Below are 19,973 nucleotides of genomic sequence, written 5' to 3' on the forward strand. Positions count from 1 at the left end.
TATCATTTTGTCGTAAAGCTGTTACGTATTAAAAGACGTCTCCGACCCTATAAAGTAAATATTACTACTTTGTTGCCGCCAGGATGCGATCACTATATAATTCAGTTGTAAATAATACAGTTATATAATACAGTTGGAAGAATCGGTCAAATGATGAATATATATATTATATTGGGATCATATTATCTAGTTAACCTTATTATACTCCCCACATTTACACAAAACAAACGGACCACAATAGTATATAGCTAGTTGTAATTTATAGTGCAATTACGAAGTCAGCATGTTGGCACAGGTGTTATATTCGTCGTGCCTAAGATAACTCTTATATCTTGTGCAAATGCGCGTCTCAGTCGTTTTTTAGCTGCCGTCTGGAGCGGTTTCAATATTTACGAAAATGCGCTTCGTCATCTTATCAGTCCTTTTACTTTTGCCCAATCTCAGCTGGGTTGAGGCGAGCGAGAAAAATGAGACTAGAACTGCCAGCAAATTGCCCAATATAATTATTGTAATGGCTGATGATATGGTGAGTCAAATAAACCGCAATCAGGTTTTGAGTCAAAGCCATTTCGTAATAAATAAATAAAAAATAATAATAAAACGTCCTACCTAAAAGGGGTTCGATGACATTAGCATTCGCGGAGCACGTGAATTCCTAACGCCCAACATTGATGCACTGGCCTACCATGGACGCCTCCTGGACCGTCTCTATGCACCGTCCATGTGCACCCCATCTCGTGGAGCGCTTCTAAGCGGCAAATATCCCATACATACAGGTAAACTTATCTCAAGTTATTGTTACTTTTAGTAAAACAGATATATTGCACAGGCACACAGCATAGTGTGATTCTTAACGAGGAGCCCTGGGGTCTGGCGTTGAATGCTACACTGATGCCGGAGATCTTTCGGGATGCGGGCTATTCAACCAATCTGGTTGGCAAATGGCATTTGGGATTCGTCCGGCCGGAGTATACACCCACATATCGGGGATTTGACTATCATTATGGCTATTGGGGTGGTTACATCGACTACTATCAGCGTCGCTCCCAAATGCCATCAGACAATTATTCTATGGGCTATGATTTTCGACGCAACATGCAGGTGGAGTGCACAGATCGAGGCGTCTACGTCACGGATTTGTTGACCAACGAAGCGGAGCGCATAATACGAGAGCAGCCGGCCAAGGAGCAGCCCCTATTCCTAATACTCAGCCATTTGGCCCCCCACACGGGCAATGAAATTGATCCGTTGCAGGCACCGGAGGAGGAGCTCCAAAAATTTGTCCACATCAACGATCCAAACCGGAGATTATATGCAGGTGAATTTAATAAGCAGTACTTTTGATTAAGTATACTCATTTAAAATCGCAAATTGATCTACATATGCGGCAAAAGCAATAATCTCTGAATATCTGCCCACTTCAAGACTATGTAAATCTGGAATTGATGTTCGTTCAAACTCTCTTTTTCGCAACACATAGATACATTTTAATTTCCAACCTTCCTATCTTGAGCATATCATATTGAGTTAATGAGCTACCGAAATTTTTTTTGAAAATTGTTATGAAAATTATTCTTCGTGGTATATTCTCAAATAGTTAAAAGTATTTTAAGATAACATTTCTAAAGTGTGGCATCAAGAAAGGAGCAAAACTTTACTATCAAGGAATGATAATTGGGGTAGTGTATCATTTTTCAATTACAACTTTGCACAGAAGTTCAACTGTATTTTATAGATATTATTATAATTATATATATTTTTTTTCGAATGTCTATTAAGATTATTTTGATAAAGGATATCTAGTAGTCGGGCGTAAAAATAGTAGATACCCTAATCTATTCATTGGACATTCACAATTCGCAATAAAGCATTCTTAATTGTTTATTACAATATTATTTTTATAGCCATGGTTTCCAAACTGGATGAAAGCGTGGGCCGAGTAATAACCGCATTGGCACGCACAGATCAACTGGAGAACAGCATTGTGATATTCTACTCGGACAATGGAGCCCCGTCTGTGGGCATTTTTGCCAACACAGGTTCGAATTGGCCACTAAAAGGTCAGAAGGATTCGCCGTGGGAAGGTGGCCTGCGTGTTGCCGGCGCCATTTGGAGTCCATTGCTGAAGGCGCGTGGCAATCTGTTTACGCAGCCCATCTATGTTGGTGATTTCCTCCCCACGTTGGCGCATGCTGCCGGCATTGAACTGGACTCCTCCCTGCATCTCGATGGCATTGACTTGTGGCCGCAGTTGTCGGGACCAAAAGATGCTCCGCATGTTCCGCGAGAGATTCTTCACCAGTTGGATGATGTCGGTAGAATGCAATCACTGCTCCTGGGTCAGTATAAGTATGTGAATGGCACCACCTCGAAGGGTCAGTACGATCAATTGCTCACCTATCGCAAGCTGGACGACCTGGATCCGCGTGCCTCCATTTATGGGATGGCGGTGCGTAATTCAGCTGTCTCCAAGGAGCTCGCATCCTTCGATATACAGCAGATTACACAAGATCGCATCGATATTCTTAGCCGTTCTGCAGCTGTCATCTGCTCTGACATGCAACGTGGTTGCAATGCCCTATTGGAGGAGTGTCTGTACGATCTCAGCACCGATCCATGCGAGCAAAATAATCTAGCTTATTCGAAGCAGCACTCGGAAATTCTGGCAATCATGAGGCAGCGTGTTCAGCAGCTGCGTTCTGGAGCGGTGGCACCAGGAAATCGCCCAAACGAAAGGGATGCAGATCCCAGCTTGCATGAGTGCACATGGGATAACTTTGGTGTGAAGGCGCCTTGTGCAGGTAAGTAGCACCTATTTAAATAAATATGTTATTATTTTATTAAATAAACGTTGGCAGATCCTCTGGAGTGTGATTTAAATGGAATTCCTTGCGGCGCCGATAGTCAAACAACGCTTCCTCCGACGAAAAACGCTGCAAGTTGTGGCCAAAGTTGCACTTGCGCCGCCGCCGTGACAAGAAACGTCGCCAGATCAGCTGTTTTCTCCTTGGCAGCTTCTACCTTGAAGCGCTTTTCATTTAGTTGAGTTTCACTTGTGGCTTGGCCGTTTATTTCGATAACAAATCGATGACAGCATTGAAGATCTATCAATTCAATTGTATATTATCGCAAATGTTGTTATTGTAATTTTAATTTTTTAACGTTCATAAATACAGTAGAAGAATAAATGGGAACTTCTCTGAGATTCGATAACGGCTGCCAGCTTGGAGAGTTTAACTATCGAATATAATGGCAACGTTGCAGATATTTGAATTTAAATGTAATATTTGGTAATATTTGGTGATTATTGTTATTAGAATTATGTAATTATGTAGTTTTTGTATATTTAAATGATATTAATTTTATTTGAAGTGCAATGAAATTGAAATGCGCAAACTTGGCGCGCAATATTAACAGCTGTTCCACTATAATAATAATAAGGGTGGAAAAGAAAGCAAATCCGCAGCCCCTTTAATGGGGGATGCCAGAAAGGCAGACGTGAAAGATACCAACATGGAAGAGCGAGCTGTCTTGGCAAATATAGCCACAATTATTACAAAGGATCTGCTCATCGATGAGCCTTCCAGTCGCAGCAGCAATGCCAGCTTCTTTTCCACCAATTATCCGCTGCTCGAAGCCAGTGACGATGAGGCGGAAATCTTTGCGCTAATGCAGCAAAAACGAGTACCGGCCAAGGGAAAACTGAAGCGGTCACATTTCGTGGAGCCTGCAATGGCGGCAAGAGCATCTAGCAAAGTGGCAAAATTGGAGTGGAAATACTCTGAGCTGAATTTGTTGCATCGCTATGTGGATGCACAGTTCGAATCCTATTTGCATATGCGTAAACTGACCTATCTGGTGAGTATGGTTCTCCAAAAAAGCAGCTACCCTTAATTCCAATCGCCTTGCAGAAAATCCAGCAGTCGCTGGAGGGGATGCTGCTGCGGCATGCTGTGCCCGGCTCGCCAGCGCCGCAGACAACTTTCTCGCTGGCCTTGTGGAAACTGGCAACGGACGAGCATTTCGAGGAGATTGCGCGCAAGTTTCAGTTTCCCTGGTCGCTGTGTCAGCAGGTGGTGCGCAGCTTCTGGCACATTATCTCGGACAACTACGAGAGCTTCATCAAGTGGCCCAACTCCTTGGAGGCACAACAGAACACATTGCAAGGCTTTCAGAGTGTGCCGCAGCTGAGTTGCTTCCACGAACTGTTCGGCATCATATCCCTGAAGCGCCTGGACATCTTCCTGGAGTGTGAGCATGCTGAGGTGGCCGTAGTACTACAGCTAATTTGCAATGCGGAGCGCAAGATCATCGACTGCTATGTGGAGCTGGAGCAGGAGTACAGCTTCGAGGAGTCGCCCATTGGACAAACATTGGCACTAAATCCGCGCACGATGCCAGCAGGCAGCTATCTGATTGGCAGCAACAGTTTTCCACTGAAATCTTACCTGGTGCGACCCATTGAGGCCGAGTGCTTTCGAAAGGACATCGTCTTCAATGGCCTGCTGGAGCCGGCATTCCAACTGGCCGACAATGTTAATGACACTTTGGCGCGTCGCTTTCACACTTTGTATGCGTTGGAGGCGCGGGACTTGAATGAGGTGCGGCTTGTTGTGGAAAGCATTTGTGCGTTGCACAATCTATGTGTGGATTTCCTCGACAATTACCTTGGAACGGATGTGAGTGATCAGAATAAATTCAACTGGGGCGGAGAGCTGCCAGTGCGTCGAGGTAGCGAGAAGGATATAAAAGGACTTCGTCGACGGATGGAACTGCTCGATGCATTGGTCAAAACTGATGATGGGGAATAGAATTAAGTATATGTATACTTTAAATAAAAAGATGTAATAAATAAAAGCATGAATTCGTCCGTTAACATTGTTAGTCAGCACGGAGAATAAACTTGACTCATTCGAAAATACCGTACTATCGATAACAGTTCAGTCCGATAGTTGTTTACCGGTCATCTGCCGAACATCTGGCAACACTGCAGCAATAACAAAACAAATGCACGTGCGTCAAATTCGATTTAATTTACTTGAGTTATTTGGCACAAAATAATGGATACGCATGACATATTTAGACAATTAACAGCTGGTGTGCGATTCACCAAGAAGCGTACGGTATGTAGAAGCTAATAAATTAAGGACAGACACTAACTTTAGCATATACTCAGCAGGCTCCATCAATCAAACCATGCACTCAACAAATCTCAAAGGAGCAAAAGCAACCAGTTTGTAAGCCAGTCAAGGAAGAGAAGCTATCAGAGGAATGCACAGCAACTGCCGAATTTCGTTTACTTGCGGACAACTCAAGCGCTACGTCAAATGAGCCCAGGCGTAAGAAGGCAAAAAAGCAATTGTCGCCGGAACAGTTGGAGCAACTGCAGCGAGCCGAGCAGATCAGTGCACTGCGCAAGGAGAATAGCATAACAGTACTGGGCAAGGATGTGCCAGCGCCCATAAGCAGCTTTGACGAACTGAACTCGCCACACTACAATCTACTGCCACGTCTGCAAGAGAATCTATTGTCGTATGGCTTCGCCCAGCCCACAGCTATACAAATGCAGGCGTTGCCCGTCCTGCTGGCCAATAGAGCACTGATGGCCTGTGCACCGACGGGGTCTGGCAAGACGTTAGCCTTTCTCACGCCCATCATTAACAGTCTGCGCAGCCACAAGACAACAGGATTGCGTGCTCTAGTGCTGGCGCCCACGCGTGAGCTCGCCCAGCAAATATATCGCGAATGCGGCGAACTAACCCGATCGACTGGCTTACGGACGCACTTCATCAGCAAGGTAAGCGAGGCGCGACAACAGCATGGTCCCGAGTGCAAGCAAAAGTATGATATATTGATATCGACGCCGAACCGAGTGCGATTCATGTTGCAGCAGCAGCCACCGCTGCTGGACTTGAAGGGTATCGAGTGGTTTGTGCTGGACGAGGCTGATCGCCTCATGGAAGAGGGCCAAAACAACTTCAAGGAGCAGCTGGACGACATCTATGCGGCATGTACGCACGCCCAGAAACGTGTCGCCTTCTTCAGTGCAACGTACACGGTGCCCGTGGCCAAATGGGCGTTGCGTCATCTCAAGAATCTGGTGCGCATAACGATCGGAGTGCAGAACAGTGCCACGGATACAGTGCAACAGGAGCTGCTCTTTGTGGGCTCCGAGAGCGGTAAACTGCTAGCGGTGCGTGAGATGGTACGCAATGGACTCCAGCCGCCAGTGCTGGTCTTTGTGCAGAGCAAGGAGCGTGCCAAGCAGCTGTTCGAGGAGCTGCTCTACGATGGCATCAACGTGGATGTCATCCATGCTGAGCGTACGCAGCATCAGCGCGACAATTGTGTGCGCGCTTTTCGTGAGGGGCACATTTGGGTGCTCATCTGTACGGAGCTGATGGGACGCGGCATTGACTTTAAGGGCGTCAATCTGGTCATCAACTATGATTTTCCGCCAACGACCATCTCCTACATTCATCGCATTGGTCGTACGGGTCGCGCTGGGCGTCCGGGACGTGCCATTACCTTCTTTACCCAGGACGACACGGCCAATTTGAGAAGGTAAGTGAAGATGTCATACAATTTAGAAGCGCGCTTAATATATCTCCCATTTGGCAGCGTTGCACAGATAATTAGGAACTCGGGTGGCAAGGTGCCGGAGTACATGCTGCAAATGAAGAAAGTGCGCAAATCGGAGGCGAAAGTGCGTGCCAAGAAGCCGCTGGAACGAGAAGATATATCAACCAAAATACGACCGGAAATTCCCAAAAACTTCGTTCAACTGCAAAAAGTTGAGAAAACCGAAAAGGTACTCAAACAACAGGCAAAGGCAAAGAAAAACATGAATCAGGATAATAATTCAGCCAAGAGTTCGGATTCAGTTCCCTCTCGCAAAGTAAAAAAACTGGCCAAAATTAAGGAGCAAATCAAGAGCAAAGTGCCAACAAAAAGTAAATCGAAAAAGGCCAAAAATCACGCCTAACAATATATTAATTTTAAACAATCAAATGTTATATATTATCTAGAATTTTATAATTTTTTAAATGAAAATATATTCTTGATTTATGGATTGAAAATATGATTCTAATAACCAAAGGCGTCTTTTTAATTTTCGTTTTCCATAAAAAAAAACATTAATTTAAATATAATTTACGTACATATTTAAATATTGTATGTATATATCCGAAATGCAATTTAATTTTCCATTATTTAATTTCTATATGTACATCATATTCCTATTATGTCAATAAACCAGTTAACGGCAATATCTCAAAAAGAACTTTCCATTTCAAAAAGCTTAAATTATTGTTATTTAAAAATTATATATGCATGTATAAATATATTTTAAATAAACCTAAATATATTCGAAAGTGAATGATGTTCCATAGGTATTTACAAAATGTTGAAATCAAATATTTGCTTAATACAAAACATTTCATAAATAGATAACCAACTATTGATTTCATTCTACGTTTTATAGACGTTAGCAAATTACTCATTTATAATATTTAATTTAAGTCTTTCCCGCCTTTTTGGCGCCTTGGCCAATATTGTCGGTGTGTCGACGTAGGTGGATTTTCAGTAGGTCGCTCCTGGAGAATTCCAAGGTACACTGTGGACACTTAAATGGATGTTCGCCCGTGTGAATGCGAACGTGACGCGACAGATCCCGGCGACGATTGAAGCCTTTCGAGCAGTGGCTGCACTTATATGGACGTTCGCCGGTGTGCAGGTGCTGATGCACCTTGACATCATAATTCCGGACGAAAGTTTTCGTGCAATAGCCGCATTTGTGCGGACGCAGTTTGCCGTCGGCGTGTGTGTAAATATGTGCTCTTAAATTCGATTTTTGGCTAAACGCCTTCGGGCAATGGGGGCACTTGTGTGGCCGTTCGCCCGAATGGATATTCAAGTGATCCTTGATGTGGTAGCTATGGGCAAACACCCGCGGACAGTGCGGACACTTGAACGGACGCTCCCCGGTGTGAGTGCGCTGATGTGTCTGCAGGGTCGAAAGCCGCCTAAAGGAGTTGTGGCATTCCGGACACTCATGTGGACGATCTTTGGGGTCTTTCATTTTGCTTGGCTTGCTTAGTTCCCCCTGCCCCTGTTGTGTCTCCTTCTGCGATTCACCTGCTTCCGAATTGGTATATGCTGACATGTCTTCAGACCAGTTGCTGTCCGTGTCCGATTGCGGTACAAGCTCTATGTAGCTCTTTCGTTTGGACTGCCGAGTTGGGTATCGATTTGATATCGAATTATTGTTCTCATTATGCGGTGACTGATCTGCCTGCTCCAAGCTATCCGCAGAGTAAACACTCTCCAACTCTTGATCCTCAGTATGCGTCTTGTTGGGCTCCAGATTCTTCGACACTTTACTCTCTTCGTTACTGCCGCCGTCCGGCTTCGGACTCGCATCGGGATCGATTTTGATGCAATTCTCGTCTAATATTCTCTTTGGCAGTTCCCATTCTTCATCCACGAGCATATCAAAGAACGCATCGAAATCTACATCCAAATCCCCCTTCTCCGCATTGAGAGTGAGCAACTTGTTGCTGTGCTCGCATCTGCGCTTGAAATCTACATCCACATCCTCCTTCTCCACCTTGAGAGTGAGCAACTTGTTGCTGTGCTCGCATCTGCGCTTGAAATTGAACGCTGTCCGTGCATCCGAGCGGCATGGCAAGCATATCTTCTTGGGCAGTTTATCTTCGCTCTTCACTTTGCTCTCGACGCACTCGTTCAGCATTTCTGCCAAGCTTGGCTCCTCCGCGGACTTCTCTCGATCGTCGAATATATCGACAAGTGTTTCGGTGTCGCTTAAGCAAAAGCGGCATATTTTCTCCATGTCTTACAGCAAGCAAGACCAATGCAAAAAACTGTTAAAGGCTTCTCAAACTTTATATGCAATTTTATATGAGTTTGTTGTCATGGATGACCATATTCCATTTATCGAAACATAAAGATTGCGGTCGATATCATTTCAGGCCTTTTCTATCGAAACGTGCAATTTAAACCAAGTCAGAATGCCTTTGGCGAGATACCCTGCACCCATTGCATATGTTAAAGCTGTAGAATACACAATATATTCACGATTTTTATGCTGTCCGCTTTTCACACACATACTTATGTATGCAGTAAATTCTTGCACTTTTTAATAGTAATGAGTTTAATAGTATAATACGTTCTGGGCTATAACTGTAGTGTTTCTAATCCGATCTAAATAAAACTTTTACATTTGCTCAATTAAACACCGGGGAGTCTTTTAAAAAGACATCTGTTTGGCTATCGGTAATCGATTTATATCAATATTCACGAATTATCGTTAAAATAAATTGAACTTGATATGCGCGTGGTATACGAAAAGTAATATATTCAAAATTTGAGGTCTCTGGCCCTCAGTCTCTGAGATCCTTTTGTTGGGTAGATCGACTCTGCACTTAATGCTGATCAATAATATAAATACTTCATAGTGCTCATTACCCATTTGTAACAGGGTATATAAAGTAAATTAAATTTAATAACTTTTAGTCATGCAGTTTTGATATATTTATTGTACTGTTTTGTATAATCTTATATTTAGTACGTTTTCATGATTCTTTTTTGTGTGCATTTATTTATTTGTATTTTATTGTTAATTTTTGCATTTGTGTGAGTGTTGTTTCCTTATTTCTAATATATAAATTAGTGTTCTTTTTTTCCTGTTAAATGCTATTCTTAAATTTTATTTGGAAGCAAACATTCAATTCGTTTGCCAAGTTAACAACATTTCAAATAATAAACATATGTATACGAATAACCTACTAATAATAATAATAATGTGAGCAATGAGAAAAAATAATAATTAATAAATATTGATGTATAATTTGTGAATAAATGTGTGTGTGTAAATGATTTTAAAAGGCAACAACGAAACAAATTATATATAATAAATAAAATGCATGGGCGCCCACTTTAAAAATATAGTAGCGTTTTTCATTTTGTTATTTCGATTTAGTTTCTTAACAACATTTTCATTCTCAGCAGTCGCAGCTGCCACAAGTCAAAAAATCGATTTAATTTTTGAGTTTTTTTTTTTTGTTAAGCTTATCAGTTAGAAATATGTATTTACTCGTTAATTGTTCTATTGAAATGTTATGTACTATGTTAGAGCTAATTTTCATTGTATTTTTCATCCTTTTTTAAGCCTGATAGGAAGCTGTTGCTGGCGCTTAATTAAAACTTTAATAAATAGTATTGGTAAGATTTACTTTTCATGTTATTCCTTACGCACATCGCGTGCATAAATCATTTACAAATTCGTTTATCCGTTGTATAAGTCCTAGAGACGCTAGTATTATGTACGCGATCGGTTAATAGTTGGTATAAGCATTTTACAATTAGCACGATCATTTAATTTATAGTATTTAATTAATATATATATATTTGATTTTTAATGCTTGTTTTTTTTTGTATATCGAGAATTTCACATCAATTTAAGAGTAATTTATGGGGAAAAGGCATGTTAGAAATTTCCATGAAATTTGAACCAACTGTGTTTCTGTGTTTTACAAAGAACATTTTGGATTGGTTAGTTGAACGTTCATAATTAGCATATGCATATATGTTTATCTATATATATATATATATTTATATATATATATAATTATGTTTATGTATAATTGTGTAGATCTGTGTGTGTTTGTCTAACACTATGCATATTTGTTTTGATTTAACGCACTACCAAATGAGAAACAATTAACAATTAATTATACAATTTACGTTTATCATGTTCATCAACCTTAAAACGCTGGAAAAAATTTGGCTTCGATTTGTTGCAGTTATCTGTCGTTCTGTTTATTTTTTGTTGCTCCTGTTGTTATTTTTCAGTAAAAATGCGGCGGCGGCAACGTTTGCGCTGACGTCGTCGGCTTCGGCTCCCATCAGACGACAGAATCCTTGCGTATCCTGTGTGTTAGCATAGATGTGTGTTTGTGTGTGTGTGTTTTAAGTGTTAAAAGTACAAGATGAATACAGAAAAGATGTCATTATGTGGTTTATGAGTGGTTCGCTTTATAGGTTATGCTGTCTAAAACTGTTATCGCACCACATATAATTCTCAGTCTGGGGTGCACGCATAACACCAACGCCGCCGCCCAGTCGGCGATAGTTCATGCAGCCGCACAGGCGCCATTGATTCGTCTCCGGATCGTACACCTCAATGGTCTTCAAATATGCTGAGCCATCAAACCCGCCCACAGCATACAACTGTCCATTGACCACGGCCAGACCGACCTACAATAAGAAAAATAGAACAAACAAATATAATACGTTGTTATTGATCATATTTAGAGCTGTCTCTTACGCCGCTGCGCCGCGAGGTCATAGCCACAATGGGGCTCCAGGTGTTGGTGAGGGGATTGTAACGCTCAGCCGAGGACAGCTCCATGCAATCATCGCGACCGCCAACGGCATAAATATAATTATTAAATACGGCACAGCCGAGATGCTTGCGACGCGTGGACATTGGATTGACAGCCACCCATTTGTTTTGTCTGAGTTTCGGATGAAGACAGAGTTCAATTAGGATTTGTTTAATTCATACGTTTAATCTTTAGTCCAACTCACCGAGGATCGTAGCGTTCGACAGTATTGAGCGGGCATTGGCCATCGGAGCCACCAATGGCATAGAGATGGCCACTAAGGACGGCAACGGCAACGCCCAAACGGCGTGTGGTCATCGGCGCCACCTTGGACCATTTGTTCTCCTTGGGATCGTAGCGTTCGACATGATTCAAGCATTGTACACCATCCTGGCCGCCCACCGCATAGAGGAAGCCATCCAGCACGGCGACGCCGACACTTGTGCGGCACGAAGTGGTTGGGGCAACATCGCAGGACCATTGATTCGTCTGCGGATCATAGCGCTCAATGCTATTCAAATAGCTCTGGCCATCGTGGCCGCCGACAGCATAGAGCAGATCATTGAGAACGGCAACGCCAACGCCGCAGCGTCGCTTGCTCATCGGTGCGACCATTTTCCAGTCGTTGGTCTGCGGATCGAAACGTTCGACGGACGCAATAGCATCGCCCGAGCACCAGCCGCCCACGGCGAACAGCACCTCGCCTCGACGCGTGGGTTTGCGCGGACGGGTGCGTGGACCCTGCATCAATGGACGCTCCTGCGGCAGCAATAGATAATTTTTGGCCTCGTCGACAAGATCGCGACAGGCCTCGTCCGAGCGAACCAGGAGATCAGAGCCCACAGTTCCGACCAGGAACTTGGGCGAGAGTAGCGGCAAGCGTACATGCTGCAAAACCTGTGGAACAATTGGCAATTAGACATGGTCAGGAGTGGATTAGATGAACATGGAGTATGTAAAATTTACCTGTGCCAAATGCTGTCGCCGATCGGCGACGTTGTACTTCAGCCAGGACATGACCGCATTGAAGACCTGCTCCTCGCTGCGAACGTTGAGCTCGTCGCTGCAAATGATGTCCACCAGCTGGCCTACGGGCAGCAGCAGAAACTCTTCGCTCTCCATGACCTCCTGGAAATTGTGCTGCGTAAATTTGTCGGCGATGCGCAGGAGTTCGCGACAGGAGTGCGTGTCGGCGAAGGCCCGGATGCCCAGGCAGTTTGTCGGGTCGAGCTGGCGCTTGAGGAACTCACAGCATATATCCTGAATTTCGACCAACTGCAGCAGGCAGGCGGCTGGCAGCAGTGTTTGCACATTCGACTCCTCCACAATGATGTGCGCAGTGTAGCAGAAATCAATTAGCAGCTCCATCGCATTTTCATCGATGTCGCGTATGGTGACCTCGGTTTGGCGAGACTCCTCCAGCTCGCCGGTGAACATGGCACAGAAATACGAGCTGCACGCGCTCAAAATGACGCGATGTGCAAAGATTTTGCGTCCGCCTACGTTGAGGACGACGTCGCAGAGCTCGCGATGGCGCCGTAACATGTTGAGCTCGGTGAGCGTAACCTTCGGATGCTTCTCCGAGGTGTGGGTGAGACGGGCCGGTGACGGCGGACGTTCGGCACCACCGGTGCCACCGTTGCCCAGGCCACTGCCCGCTGTGACCGAGCCACCAGTGGCGGCGGTGGCAGAACCACTGCCCAGGCCGGTGGAGCCCGGCAGTAAAGGATCGCCCATTCTGTTCGCCGCTAAGCGCAGCGGGGCGGAAGCCCAACCCCACACGGCGTCTATCTAAATTGGCAAAAACAAAAAATCCGAAAATTAAGTTAAGTCAGTAGGAGGAAGGGGTAATAAAAATAACTCAATTATCAGTCTTTGCCCACGCATAAAAAACAAAGAAATTCAACTGTCTATTAGAGATGTGCTCTACGCCACAATTATAACGAATGGAAACTTAAAAGATCTTAAATTAGGTTAAGTGCATTTATTAGTGCACATTTTATATGCACACAATATTCGTGCTTTGAATTTAACTTGAAATGGATATTTAATTGTGGGCGTGAGCAAGACTAGTCACGCGCTCATCTCTAATCGTAATAGCTTGTAGTCTCTCCCAATACCTTTGCGTCTCTGTTATCCACGGATCCAAAGCACGTCCACGGAAACCAGGTGCAGGCGGAAATGTTCGAAAATGCAATTTTGGTGCTTGCTTAATGCGACATTTGTGCTGAATTATTGGTCGTGCGCGTTTTCACCTTGCAGATGCATTCGCAAATCACCCGTTTTTGCACTTGCCCAGACTTTGTGGTTTGGGGAAAAATCGAACAATCAAAAAGCACGGAGTTTTTGACGTTTCAATACAATATGCTTGACAGTTAACTAATTGCTGCCAGTGCTGGGCATTGTAAAAACACATCTAGCATTATTTAATAATGCGTTTGCACATTTTTTCATTTGCACAACAAACACAAATTTTCACAATATTTTCATCAGAAGCTTCTCGCTGAGACAGATAGAGGCAGGCCTTTTTCGAGTATTGTAGTATCGTTCATTCTATCGATAGAACGAGCTGATTTGAACCTATCAGAAATGGTATAACACAGCTATCGATATATTTAATATAGGTTTTTGTCGCTTATTTAATAAAATAAATAAATTAAAATAATACTAAGATCATCTATGGTTTGCCATTCCTTAAGAGCTTAAAAGATATTGAATATTATATTTAACATATATTGATAGATAATGAACATTGACGTTCAACATAAATCAACCCTGGGCCAAGCAGTGTAACCGCATGCTGCTGGCATTTGGTATTAGTGGTATTTTCTTGATGCTCAGAAGTGGTCTTATAACAGCGACTTTCATATGTATATGTGCGACGAGGAAGCATTTTCCAAAACTTAAAAAAGCTATTAAATAGTGCAAAATATTTCATAAATATAAGTGCAACGTATTAATAAAATAATTATAAATAACGCATGCATATAACTATCAGCGTGTAAGCCATTCTCAAGCAGCAAATAACAGTGACGCAAAAACTACATACATACACACAACACACACAGGCAGCCTCAATTTTTTTTTAGAAAGTACGTGAAGAAAAACAAGTTTGGTTGTGTGCGTACGTATGCCGAGTGGAGAGTAGCGGAGACTTTTTGTTTCTGTTTCAGTTTTTGTTTAGCGACACAATTAATTGTGGATGGCTTACAACACAAACGAAAGCAACACAAAAAGAAATGCAGATAATGTTGATTGCAACACAACAACAGCAACAACAACAACAGCAGCAAGAACTGCAAATAACAACAGCAATCGAAACTATCAACTACACCAATTGCATTGGAAATTGAAATTTGTGCGACAGAAGCAGCAGCTAACAACAACGATTTTCGACGACTGGCAGCCATATTCACAACTACAACATCAGCAGCAGAATCAGAAAAAACTCGATCCACGATATTGCAAAGATACGTGACAAAAAATTCGAGAAGAGGAAGACGAAGACTGAGCATGAAATTAGCGTGAATGATAAAATAAACCAAACAAACACACAAACTGTAAAAATCAAAAACAAAAACGAAAGAATATCCTAAACTAAGTGTATTACATAAAAATAAATAAAAACTAATACGAAATATTATGGAAATTGCCCCAATATTTAATACCGCCGCCGTCGTCGCAACCGCCGCCGCTGCCACCACCGCATCTACGTCGACGTCTCAGTCCAAGCAGCGACAGAGGCGCTCCGCTGTAGCAGCAGCAGCAGTTTTGACAACAACAACAGCAGCAGCAGGCAAACCATTGAACAACACTCAAAATGATAACGGTAAATTAGTGAATAAAACAATAGTGTTAATAAATGCATCAAATTTTGCAATAAAAATAGTAGAGGCAACTGCATATCTATCTCTATCTCCATTGCACACACTTTCGCTGCTTACTATTTATGAGTATTTTTATCTCTCCGTCTCAGTAGTTTTCCACGCGCGCATTTGCAGTCGCTTGCAACACTCGAAGGCAGGTCGCTGAACTGAGCTGAGACCCCCACTCTTCTCTCATCTTGCGACACGATTTTAGAGGCTAAAATACGATTAGCGTTGGTAATTGTGTGACTAGTTGTAGTTGTTGTTGCGCAATTTGTAGATCAATGGCCCAGCTGTTTGATCATTATGTGAATATACAAAAACACATACATAGCAATAATGATTATTCAGCATTTTTCCAAGTTGCTATTTGTTGATCGTTTGAAAACAGATACTGCAGAAAGTAACATTTGAAGGTCACCTATAGTTTTTATTTTAATTATTTAACTAGACTGTGATTAATTATGAAGTTCATGGCTATCAAAAGGTAAATTTGCAAGACATTTGTGTTAACTTCATAGCAAATTGGCAAATTTACAAAATGTATGCGATTTTGTGGCAACGCTCTGTCGATTAATTGGCAACGCCCCAGCGATTTGTTGTCAACGCGAATTAAATACTTGGCTGTATTTACTTATTAAGGGGACTTTACTAGCAGTGAAATTTTTGACCACATAAAATTGCAAAATCAGCTGCTTTGTAATAATTTAACCAAATGTGTCTTCACCAAACTTATATAGGGTATATTGTTAGATAAGCTATTTAAGAAAACAGCCAAAAAGTCTCTAATCTGTCACAACTTAAGAACTAAAATCAACAAAGAATTAATTCAAGAGAGAGAGAGAGAGCTAAAAGACTATATATTTTCCAAACTTGAGTCACCTTATTTAAAGGTTAATTACTGAATATATTTTTAAAACTCACACCTCCCCAACACATCCACAAGAATATAATCATTTTTAAAAATTGTTATCAGCGATTAGGCAATCGGTTATCTGTTGTGTGTGTTCTCATCGCCATTTCTAATCAATAACTTAATGTACACAGGTTACGAAATCGGAATATTACTCAAGCAATGCCATACGATTTTTAATGTTTTTGGATTTGTGTTTGTTTCAAGTTAATAACTTGGCGTTGCTCGCATCGCTGACGTTGCAAAAGGTGCTCAACATCAACAACATTAACAACAACAACAATAACCACAACCACATCAACAACAACAATGGCCCGTCTTATCAACAATTGTCGACAGTTACTAAAACAACCGCAGCAATTAAACAGGAACAACAACATCAACAACAACGACGACACTCTGATAACGAAACTGAGAATGATGTATTAAATCAATTGCTAAAAACGGGCGCGGTATTCACAACAACAACAACATCGACCGCAGCGGCAACTGTTGCTGTCGCATCGACAGGCATCAGTAGTGCACCAATTGCCATTGAGTGTAAGACACAGCAGAAGCAATTGCAGCAGGCGCACAACAGTAGCGCACAAAAGCAACGCCTCAACTCATCCATATCATCGACCAACTCAAGCACATCAAGCAACTCCTTAACGGCCAATAGCTATGGCAGCTCCTGTTCCTCCACGGAAGATCCAACGGCAACAGACAACGCATCATCATCAGCAGCAGCAACAACAACAACAACAAAGTCGTCCAGCATCAAATTGCCAGAGAAATCGAAAATTCCGTCCGATATACTCGACGATCTGGCCAGTCGTTTCATAATCAATGTGCCGGACATGGAGCTAAATAATTTAATACGCATTTGCTTTCAAATTGAGCAGGCGCATTGGTTCTACTTGGACTTCTTCTGCGCGCCCGAGGATTCCGATCAAACGACACCAGAACAGAAACAGCAGCAACGCCGACTGCCAGCCGTTGGCATCAAACAGTTCGCCATGCAACTCTTTCAGGTGAGCAACAAGTGCTTAACGTCATTAACATTTAATTATACATTGATACATATTGCTTTTTTTTACAGCACATTCCCTTTTTGAACAAGCATTTTGGCACTGTGGATCAGATATTGTTGGAATGGAAAAATTATAAGCTATCAGTGCCGACATGTGGCGCCATACTCGTATCGGAGGATCTCAATCACTGTCTGCTGGTGCAATCATTTTTTGCTCGAAACTCTTGGGGCTTCCCCAAGGGTAAAATCAACGAAAACGAGGATCCCGCACACTGTGCCACCAGGGAGGCAAGTAACAAAACAAAAGAAAAGAGAATTTTTAGCTAATATCAAATTGCTTCAAATTGCAAAATGGTCTAATCGTTTTATATTTATTGCTGTAGGTCTATGAGGAGACAGGCTTTGACATAACAAACGCCATTGATGCGGATGATTACATTGAGGCTTTTATCAATTATCAATGTATACGATTGTATATTGTACGCAATATACCGTTGGATACGCAGTTTGCGCCGCGGACGCGCATGGAGATCAAATGTTGTGAATGGTTTCGTATTGATGCATTGCCGGTTAATAAGAACGATGCCGTATCGAAGGCAAAACTGGGCAAAGGTTCAGCTTCATTCTTTATGATTATGCCGTTTGTGAAGCGGCTCAAGAAGTGGGTGAATGATCGTCGCTCTGACATTGAGTCATCATCGACGCAACGTCGTCGCAAATGCTCGGGCCAGCAGAGTCCTAAGGCCATCATGAATGGTGCAACATCAGCATCGCCTACAAACAACAACAACATCAACAACAGCAGCTGCAAAAAGGATCAGCAACGTGCTGCGTCGCGTCGTCAGCGGCACAAATCAATGGGTGATTTGGATGGTGTTAAGCTAAATAATCTCAATGGGAAGGCGGTTAACGGTGGAGGTGCATGTAATGGTGGCGTCGGTGGCAATGGTGGTCTCACTGCCAGCAACATTTGCAATAGCAATATCAAGCGCAACAGCAATAGCAACAACAATAACAACAAGCAACTGAATGTGGCTGCGGGCAGCAATACACCAATAACAGTAACAACAACAACAACCACATCATCAACAACAAATACGCCAACAGCAAATATTCAGGCAGTGGCAGCAACTGTTGCAACTGCAGTAGCAGCCGCAACACCAACTACAACTGCAACATCAACAAGCAAACGTCAACTGTTTCATAGCCAAAGTCAAAATGATGCCCAACAGCCGGCAAGCAACGAGAAGGTAAGCAGCGATAAGATTGCAACAAATGCGTCTACAGCTAAACCGAAGCAATTTCAGATTGTCAGCTCGTTTGATTTGATACGCAAGGAAAAGCAGCAGCAACTGAAGACTGCCAAGGCTCAAAAGCAACAGCAGCCGCAACGCACTCGCCCCAAATCACAAAGTGATAAGCAAAGCAATCAACAGCAGCAGCAACAACAGCTGGTAGTCAAAAGCATTTTGAACAAAAAGTATATACAACAACAACAACAGTTGCAGCAGCAGCAGCAGCAGCAACAACAGCAGCGGCAACAAACAACGCCAACAACTGGCATGAATTTGCTGGCCATGTTGACTGCAGCAGCCGCAGCGCAAAATACACCAAAACAACCGGAGCAACTGCAACAACAACAACAGCGTCCACGTCCCGCTTCGGTATCGCTCAATTCGCCAGCATCCAGTTTTGCAGGAGCATCTAGCAGCAACAGCAGCAGCACAACACCAGATGCGCAAACCTTGCACAAGCTGCAGCGCATGGCATCCGGCACCAATTTGCGCATTTTACAGCGCGCGCAATCGCAACAGCCGCTGCCTCAACATCATTATCATAATCATCAGCAGCAGATGCAGATGCAACATCAGATGCAGCAGCATCAGCAGCAGCAACTACAACAACATCAGCATCTGCAGCAGCAAGGGCCTCTTAATTTTACGCCCAGTTTTAATTCGTGGACGAATTTCTCATTCACCAAAAATTTTATAGCAAACGTCTTTTGCTAAGTCAACTGTTTTGACTTTTCCCCCCTTCTTTTCTACTACTGTAATTTTTCACACTATGCATTTTTAAGTCGCAGGGCCAGCTTATAGGCAGCAATAGCGTTACACACATTAAGTTTTAGGTGTTTCTCATGGATCTTTCAGAAAGAGAAAGATGATTTCATCGACTTTTGGGCACATGCATTTTTCAACAAGTACATTTTCGACATTCAATTGTATATAGACGGCAAGATTGTACAAAACATTTTGTAATTAACGTAACAAAAAAAAAAAAACATTTTCATACCAAAAACGCAAAAAAATCTTAAGATAAATGAAAACGTGAGTCTTCCGCTCCAGCACACGTCATTTTGTAAAAAAAAAATTGCCAGGCAAAATTTTTATATACATAAAAGAAAGCTAGCAAGGTAAAGTTGTGCAATTATAATGCAAAAAAAAAAAAACAAAAACACTTTTTATGTACAATATGACACGATTATATTAATAATTATTTTTATTATATTGTTTTTATTTCTTGTAAGCGATAAAGTGAGCGAAACAAATATCCTTCTAATAAGAGTTCCAGCCAAGCCGTGTGCGTGTATTTTTTAAGAGTAAAGTGAAAAGTGTATGACGAGAAGAGATTTGAGAATAGAAGTGAACACATAATATAGAAAAGAGAAGAAAATGAAAAAGATAAAGAAAAGAAAGCATAGCTTTAAATGCCCAAAATTCTGCTTAAGATTTTGTTTTCTATACTTTTCTTAATTAAGCGCAATGAGCATTTTATAC

General features: G+C 42.4%; 6 protein-coding genes across 9 annotated transcripts; 4 read left to right on the forward strand and 2 right to left on the reverse strand.

The window, feature by feature from the left end:
• The first annotated feature begins 382 nt into the window (after positions 1-382).
• Positions 383-3,213, forward strand: LOC6556733 (arylsulfatase B). Its single transcript, XM_001985458.3, has 5 exons — positions 383-526; positions 617-776; positions 830-1,318; positions 1,905-2,801; positions 2,859-3,213. The coding sequence occupies exons 1-5, from the start codon at positions 398-400 to the stop codon at positions 3,044-3,046; spliced, it is 1,863 nt and encodes a 620-aa protein (XP_001985494.2). The 5' UTR covers positions 383-397; the 3' UTR covers positions 3,047-3,213.
• A 213-nt stretch (positions 3,214-3,426) lies between these two features.
• LOC6556665 lies at positions 3,427-4,862 on the forward strand. The gene is made up of 2 exons (XM_001985457.3): positions 3,427-3,858; positions 3,912-4,862. Exons 1-2 carry the CDS (start codon positions 3,475-3,477, stop codon positions 4,809-4,811), a joined length of 1,284 nt encoding a protein of 427 aa, XP_001985493.2. The 5' UTR covers positions 3,427-3,474; the 3' UTR covers positions 4,812-4,862.
• A 150-nt stretch (positions 4,863-5,012) lies between these two features.
• LOC6556702 (probable ATP-dependent RNA helicase DDX52) lies at positions 5,013-7,023 on the forward strand. Of its 2 annotated transcripts, none has more exons than XM_032742607.2 (3): positions 5,013-5,123; positions 5,177-6,564; positions 6,622-7,023. In XM_032742607.2, exons 1-3 carry the CDS (start codon positions 5,061-5,063, stop codon positions 6,983-6,985), a joined length of 1,815 nt encoding a protein of 604 aa, XP_032598498.1. In that variant the 5' UTR covers positions 5,013-5,060; the 3' UTR covers positions 6,986-7,023. The 2 variants fall into 2 exon arrangements, with proteins under 2 accessions (XP_032598498.1, XP_001985492.1); XM_001985456.3 differs by having other exon boundaries at positions 5,014-5,123; positions 5,180-6,564.
• Positions 7,024-7,179: 156 nt separating this feature from the next.
• LOC6556791 (zinc finger protein 1 homolog) lies at positions 7,180-8,948 on the reverse strand. Its single transcript, XM_001985455.2, has one exon. The coding sequence runs from the start codon at positions 8,849-8,851 to the stop codon at positions 7,517-7,519; it is 1,335 nt and encodes a 444-aa protein (XP_001985491.1). The 5' UTR covers positions 8,852-8,948; the 3' UTR covers positions 7,180-7,516.
• A 1,133-nt stretch (positions 8,949-10,081) lies between these two features.
• Positions 10,082-13,871, reverse strand: LOC6556773 (kelch-like protein diablo). 2 transcript variants are annotated; one of them, XM_001985454.3, is made up of 6 exons: positions 13,526-13,871; positions 12,372-13,196; positions 11,611-12,302; positions 11,348-11,537; positions 11,090-11,277; positions 10,082-10,950 (listed from the first exon to the last, which is right to left on the reverse strand). In XM_001985454.3, the coding sequence occupies exons 2-6, from the start codon at positions 13,140-13,142 to the stop codon at positions 10,926-10,928; spliced, it is 1,866 nt and encodes a 621-aa protein (XP_001985490.2). In that variant the 5' UTR covers positions 13,143-13,196; positions 13,526-13,871; the 3' UTR covers positions 10,082-10,925. The 2 variants fall into 2 exon arrangements, with proteins under 2 accessions (XP_001985490.2, XP_032597301.1); XM_032741410.2 differs by having other exon boundaries at positions 10,732-11,277; positions 13,526-13,870.
• A 357-nt stretch (positions 13,872-14,228) lies between these two features.
• On the forward strand, positions 14,229-19,631 carry LOC6556736. 2 transcript variants are annotated; one of them, XM_032736930.1, is made up of 5 exons: positions 14,229-15,234; positions 16,392-17,197; positions 17,266-17,484; positions 17,580-18,446; positions 18,495-19,631. In XM_032736930.1, exons 1-5 carry the CDS (start codon positions 15,048-15,050, stop codon positions 19,203-19,205), a joined length of 2,790 nt encoding a protein of 929 aa, XP_032592821.1. In that variant the 5' UTR covers positions 14,229-15,047; the 3' UTR covers positions 19,206-19,631. The 2 variants fall into 2 exon arrangements, with proteins under 2 accessions (XP_032592821.1, XP_001985489.1); XM_001985453.2 differs by having other exon boundaries at positions 18,504-19,631.
• Positions 19,632-19,973: the final 342 nt, after the last annotated feature.

The sequence above is a fragment of the Drosophila grimshawi genome, unplaced genomic scaffold (genome assembly GCF_018153295.1).
Source record: "Drosophila grimshawi isolate 15287-2541.00 unplaced genomic scaffold, ASM1815329v1 contig_44, whole genome shotgun sequence".
Lineage (NCBI taxonomy): Eukaryota > Metazoa > Arthropoda > Insecta > Diptera > Drosophilidae > Drosophila > Drosophila grimshawi.